General features: G+C 50.6%; 1 protein-coding gene across 1 annotated transcript in view; it reads right to left on the bottom strand.

The window, feature by feature from the left end:
• Positions 1-1,472: 1,472 nt before the first annotated feature.
• Positions 1,473-6,899, bottom strand: part of LOC124021409 (glutamine-rich protein 2-like) — a 10,276-nt gene continuing 4,849 nt past the window's right edge. Inside the window, exons 3-5 of the mRNA XM_046336600.1 lie at positions 5,846-5,948; positions 2,289-2,390; positions 1,473-1,657 (exon numbers count right to left, since the gene is read on the bottom strand). Coding sequence (XP_046192556.1) covers positions 1,473-1,657; positions 2,289-2,390; positions 5,846-5,948 — 390 coding nt within the window. The remainder of the gene's footprint in view (positions 1,658-2,288; positions 2,391-5,845; positions 5,949-6,899) is intronic.

Here is a 6,899-nt window from a genome sequence, read left to right as displayed (position 1 = left end):
GAGAAGGGATGGGGATGAAGACAGGAGAAGGAGAAGGGATGGAGGATGAAGAGAGGAGGAGGAGAAGGGATGAGGATGAAGAGAGGAGAAGGAGAAGGGATGAAGAGAGGAGAAGGAGAAGGGATGGGGGATGAAGAGAGGATAAGGAGAAGGGATGGAGGATGAAGAGAGGAGAAGGGATGAGGATGAAGAGAGGAGAAGGGATGAGGATGAAGAGAGGAGAAGGGATGAGGATGAAGAGAGGAGAAGGAATGAGGATGAAGAGAGGAGAAGGAGGAGATGAGGATGAAGAGAGGAGAAGGAATGAGGATGAAGAGAGGAGAAGGAATGAGGATGAAGAGAGGAGAAGGGATGAGGATGAAGAGAGGAGAAGGAATGAGGATGAAGAGAGGAGAAGGGATGAGGATGAAGAGAGGAGAAGGAGAAGGGATGAGGATGAAGAGAGGAGAAGGGATGGAGGATGAAGAGAGGAGAAGGGATGAGGATGAAGAGAGGAGAAGGGATGAAGAGAGGAGAAGGAGAAGGGATGAGGATGAAGAGAGGAGAAGGAGAAGGGATGAAGAGAGGATAAGGAGAAGGGATGGAGGGTGAAGAGGAGAAGGAGAAGGGATGAGGATGAAGAGAGGAGAAGGGATGAGGATGAAGAGAGGAGAAGGGATGAAGATGAAGAGAGGAGAAGGGATGAGGATGAAGAGAGGAGAAGGGATGAGGATGAAGAGAGGAGAAGGAATGAGGATGAAGAGAGGAGAAGGGATGAGGATGAAGAGAGGAGAAGGAATGAGGATGAAGAGAGGAGAAGGAATGAGGATGAAGAGAGGAGAAGGGATGAGGATGAAGAGAGGAGAAGGAATGAGGATGAAGAGAGGAGAAGGGATGAGGATGAAGAGAGGAGAAGGGATGAAGAGAGGAGAAGGGATGAGGATGAAGAGAGGAGAAGGAATGAGGATGAAGAGAGGAGAAGGGATGAGGATGAAGAGAGGAGAAGGGATGAGGATGAAGAGAGGAGAAGGAATGAGGATGAAGAGAGGAGAAGGGATGAGGATGAAGAGAGGAGAAGGGATGAGGATGAAGAGAGGAGAAGGAATGAGGATGAAGAGAGGAGAAGGGATGAGGATGAAGAGAGGAGAAGGGATGAGGATGAAGAGAGGAGAAGGGATGAGGATGAAGAGAGGAGAAGGGATGAGGATGAAGAGAGGAGAAGGAATGAGGATGAAGAGAGGAGAAGGAATGAGGATGAAGAGGAGAATTCAGACATCAGTCCACTCAGACAACCACTGCTGACACATCCTCCTCTGCTCCTCACTCTCCTCTCTCCCCTCCACCTCTTCCTCCTCTCCTCCTGCTGCCTCCTCCTCTCCTCCTGCTGCCTCCTCCTCTCTCCCGCTCTGTCCTCTCCCCCGCCACCCTGTGCTCCAGCAGGGTCTCCACGACTCCCTCTACAGTCCGGAGGCAGCTGCGGGCGCCAGCGGGGGTCAGTGGGCGTGGTGAAGGGGTCGGGGCGGCGGCCTGCAGGGGAGCGGCTCCAGAGGAAGGTGTAGGAGGTGTGCGTGCAGCATCATGCGATAGGGGGCGCTGTCCTCTCCCAGGCTGTAGGTGTGGTCTCCTACAATGGGGTGCCCTACCGCCTCACAGTGAACCCTCAGCTGGTGGGTACGACCTGACACACAACATCACAACAATATGAGTAGAGCATTTTTTATATATATAGGCCTATCTGTGAATGTGTTTACCCCCCGAACACTATATAGGCCTATCTGTGAATGTGTTTACCCACCGAACACTATATAGGCCTATCTGTGAATGTGTTTATCCACTGAACACTATATAGGCCTATCTGTGAATGTGTTTATCCACTGAACACTATATATGCCTATCTGTGAATGTGTTTACCCACCGAACACTATATAGGCCTATCTGTGAATGTGTTTATCCACTGAACACTATATAGGCCTATCTGTGAATGTGTTTACCTACCGAACACTATATAGGCCTATCTGTGAATGTGTTTACCCACCAAACACTATATAGGCCTATCAGTGAATGTTTGTGTGTCTTTGTCCCTGTGTGTGTGTGTGTGTGTGTGTCTTTGTCCCTGTGTGTGTCCTTGTCTCTGTGTGTGTGTGTCTTTGTATCTGTGTGTGTGTGTGTCTTTGTCCCTGTGTGTGTGTGTGTGTGTGTGTGTGTGTGTGTGTGTGTGTGTGTGTGTGTGTGTGTGTGTGTGTGTGTGTGTGTGTGTGTGTGTGTGTGTGTGTGTGTGTGTGTGTGTGTGTGTGTGTGTGTGTGTGTACCTGTGAGAGGCTGCAGCATCACCTTGGTAACAGGATCTCCATCATAATATCCGTACTCCAACACGGTGAGCTGAGACTGACAGGGCTTGGGGTTCTCACAACCTGCAGAGAGACTCTCAATGAGACCGACAGGGCTTGGGGTTCTCACAACCTGCAGAGAGACTCTCAATGAGACCGACAGGGCTTGGGGTTCTCACTACCTGCAGAGAGACTCTCAATAAGACCGACAGGGCTTGGGGTTCTCACAACCTGCAGAGAGACTGGCAATGAGACCGACAGGGCTTGGGGTTCTCACAACCTGCAGAGAGACTCTCAATGAGATGGACAGGGCTTGGGGTTCTCACAACCTGCAGAGAGACTCTCAATGAGACCGACAGGGCTTGGGGTTCTCACTACCTGCAGAGAGACTCTCAATGAGACCGACAGGGCTTGGGGTTCTCACAACCTGCAGAGAGACTCTCAATGAGACCGACAGGGCTTGGGGTTCTCACAACCTGCAGAGAGACTCTCAATGAGACCGACAGGGCTTGGGGTTCTCACAACCTGCAGAGAGACTCTCAATGAGACTGACAGGGCTTGGGGTTCTCACAACCTGCAGAGAGACTGGCAATGAGACTGACAGGGCTTGGGGTTCTCACAACCTGCAGAGAGACTGGCAATGAGACTGACAGGGCTTGGGGTTCTCACAACCTGCAGAGAGACTGGCAATGAGGCTGACAGGGCTTGGGGTTCTCACAACCTGCAGAGAGACTGGCAATGAGACTGACAGGGCTTGGGGGTCTCACAACCTGCAGAGAGACTGGCAATGAGGCTGACAGGGCTTGGGGTTCTCACAACCTGCAGAGAGACTCTCAATGAGACCGACAGGGCTTGGGGTTCTCACAACCTGCAGAGAGACTGTCAATGAGGCTGACAGATCTAGAACTAACATTTCTATGTGAATTTGGTCGGTAGCCCAAAAGGTTACATACTGCAGCTTTAAAGAGAGTAACTTTCATGAAGAAAAGGGAATTGGTGGAAAACCAGAAGTCTTCGATGCAGTGAAACACGACAACTCTGGTCTTCATTTTGACAGATTGACTCCTTTCTGCGCTCCCATGGTGGATTTGAACTGACGCTGTGGCAATAGATGTCATGAACTGGGCGCCGTACCTCTGTGAGCTAGCCTTGACCACTACCTCTGTGAGCTAACCTCACCTCTGTGAGCTAACCTCACCTCTGTGAGCTAGCCTTACCACTACCACTGTGAGCTAACCTCATCTCTGTGAGCTAACCTCACCTCTGTGAGCTAGCCTTACCACTACCTCTGTGAGCTAGCCTTACCACTTCATGTGTGAGCTAACCTCACCTCTGTGAGCTAACCTCACCTCTGTGAGCTAGCCTTACCACTTCCTCTGTGAGCTAACCTCACCTCTGTGAGCTAACCTCACCCCTGTCAGCTAGCCTTACCACTACCTCTGTGAGCTAACCTCACCTCTGCGAGCTAACCTCACCTCTGTGAGCTAACCTCACCTCTGTGAGCTAATCTCACCTCTGTGAGCTAGCCTTACCACTACCACTGTGAGCTAACCTCACCTCTGTGAGCTAACCTCACCTCTGTGAGCTAGCCTTACCACTACCACTGTGAGCTAACTGTTACTCTGTGAGCTAACCTCACCTCTGTGAGCTAACCTCACCTCTGTGAGCTAACCGTAGCTCTGTGAGCTAGCCTTACCACTACCACTGTGAGCTAACCGTAGCTCTGTGAGCTAGCCTTACCATTACCACTGTGAGCTAACCGTAGCTCTGTGAGCTAGCCTTACCATTACCACTGTGAGCTAACCGTACCTCTGTGAGCTAACCTCACCTCTGTGAGCTAACCTCACCTCTGTGAGCTAACCTCACCTCTGTGTGCTAACCTCACCTCTGTGTGCTAACCTCACCTCTGTGAGCTAGCCTTACCACTACCACTGTGACCTAACCATACCCCTGTGAGCTAACCTCACCTCTGTGAGCTAACCTCACCTCTGTGAGCTAATCTCACCTCTGTGAGCTAGCCTTACCACTACCACTGTGAGCTAACCTCACCTCTGTGAGCTAACCTCACCTCTGTGAGCTAATCTCACCTCTGTGAGCTAATCTCACCTCTGTGAGCTAGCCTTACCACTACCACTGTGTGCTAACCTCACCTCTGTGAGCTAACCTCACCTCTGTGAGCTAACCTCACCTCTGTGAGCTAGCCTTACCACTACCACTGTGAGCTAACCTCACCTCTGTGAGCTAACCTCACCTCTGTGAGCTAATCTCACCTCTGTGAGCTAGCCTTACCACTACCACTGTGTGCTAACCTCACCTCTGTGAGCTAACCTCACCTCTGTGAGCTAATCTCACCTCTGTGAGCTAGCCTTACCACTACCACTGTGAGCTAACTGTAACTCTGTGAGCTAACCACATCTCTGTGAGCTAACCTCACCTCTGTGAGCTAACCTCACCTCTGTGAGGTAACCTCACTCTGTGAGCTAACCTCACCTCTGTGAGCTAGCCTTACCATTACCACTGTGAGCTAACCGTAGCTCTGTGAGCTAGCCTTACCATTACCACTGTGAGCTAACCGTAGCTCTGTGAGCTAGCCTTACCATTACCACTGTGAGCTAACCGTACTTCTGTGAGCTAACCTCACCTCTGTGAGCTAGCCTTACCACTACCACTGTGAGCTAACCGTACCTCTGTGAGCTAACCTCACCTCTGTGAGCTAACCTCACCTCTGTGAGCTAGCCTTACCACTACCTCTGTGAGCCATGTCATTACCTGGTACTCCCTGTATATAGCCATGTTATTACCTGGTACTCCCTGTATATAGCCATGTTATTACCTGGTACTACCTGTATATAGCCATGTTATTACCTGGTACTCCCTGTATATAGCCATGTTATTACCTGGTACTTCCTGTATATAGCCATGTTATTACCTGGTACTCCCTGTATATAGCCATGTTATAACCTGGTACTCCCTGTATATAGCCATGTTATTACCTGGTACTCCCTGTATATAGCCATGTTATTACCTGGTACTTCCTGTATATAGCCATGTTATTACCTGGTACTCCCTGTATATAGCCATGTTATAACCTGGTACTCCCTGTATATAGCCATGTTATTACCTGGTACTCCCTGTATATAGCCATGTTATTACCTGGTACTTCCTGTATATAGCCATGTTATTACCTGGTACTCCCTGTATATAGTCATGTTATAACCTGGTACTCCTGTATATAGCCATGTTGTTACCTGGTACTCCCTGTATATAGTCATGTTACTACCTGGTACTCCCTGTATATAGTCATGTTATAACCTGGTACTCCCTGTATATAGCCATGTTGTTACCTGGTACTCCCTGTATATAGTCATGTTACTACCTGGTACTCCCTGTATATAGTCATGTTATAACCTGGTACTCCCTGTATATAGCCATGTTGTTACCTGGTACTCCCTGTATATAGTCATGTTACTACCTGGTACTCCCTGTATATAGTCATGTTTTTACCTGACACACACACACACACTGCAGCTGGTTCTTACCGCCTGTTCCTTGGATACACATCATGTGTGTTCTTCCCTCTGTGGTGTTTTCACCGATGGAGAAGTCTATAGTCATCTTCTCCTCCTCTACCCAGCCTCTCACCTGGAGGAGACACATTACATCTACAGTCCTCTACTCCTCCTCTACTCCTCCTCTACCCCTCCTCTACTCCTCCTCTACCCAGCTTCTCACCTGGAGGAGACACATCACATATACAGTCATCTACTCCTCCTCTACTCCTCCTCTACCCAGCCTCTACTCCTCCTCTACTCCTCCTCTACCCCTCCTCTACTCCTCCTCTACTCCTCCTCTACCCAGCCTCTACTCCTCCTCTACTCCTCCTCTACCCCTCCTCTACTCCTCCTCTACTCCTCCTCTACTCCTCCTCTACTCCTCCTCTACCCCTCCTCTACTCCTCCTCTACTCCTCCTCTACCCAGCCTCTACTCCTCCTCTACTCCTCCTCTACTCCTCCTCTACCCCTCCTCTACTCCTCCTCTACTCCTCCTCTACCCAGCCTCTACTCCTCCTCTACTCCTCCCTCTACCCCTCCTCTACCCAGCCTCTACTCCTCCTCTACTCCTCCTCTACCCAGCTTCTACTCCTCCTCTACCCAGCCTCTACTCCTCCTCTACTCCTCCTCTACCCAGCTTCTACTCCTCCTCTACTCCTCCTCTACTCCTCCTCTACCCAGCCTCTACTCCTCCTCTACTCCTCCTCTACTCCTCCTCTACCCAGCCTCTACTCCTCCTCTACTCCTCCTCTACTCCTCCTCTACTCCTCCTCTACTCCTCCTCTACCCAGCCTCTACTCCTCCTCTACTCCTCCTCTACTCCTCCTCTACCCAGCCTCTACCCCTCCTCTACTCCTCCTCTACCCAGCCTCTACTCCTTCTCTACTCCTCCTCTACTCCTCCTCTACTCCTCCTCTACCCAGCCTCTACTCCTCCTCTACTCCTCCTCTACCCAGCCTCTACTCCTCCTCTACTCCTCCTCTACTCCTCCTCTACCCAGCCTCTACTCCTCCTCTACTCCTCCTCTACCCAGCCTCTACT

The sequence above is a fragment of the Oncorhynchus gorbuscha genome, unplaced genomic scaffold (genome assembly GCF_021184085.1).
Source record: "Oncorhynchus gorbuscha isolate QuinsamMale2020 ecotype Even-year unplaced genomic scaffold, OgorEven_v1.0 Un_scaffold_1102, whole genome shotgun sequence".
NCBI lineage: Eukaryota > Metazoa > Chordata > Actinopteri > Salmoniformes > Salmonidae > Oncorhynchus > Oncorhynchus gorbuscha.
Note: the sequence above shows the minus strand (reverse complement) of the source record. Positions and strands in the feature narration are given on the sequence as shown.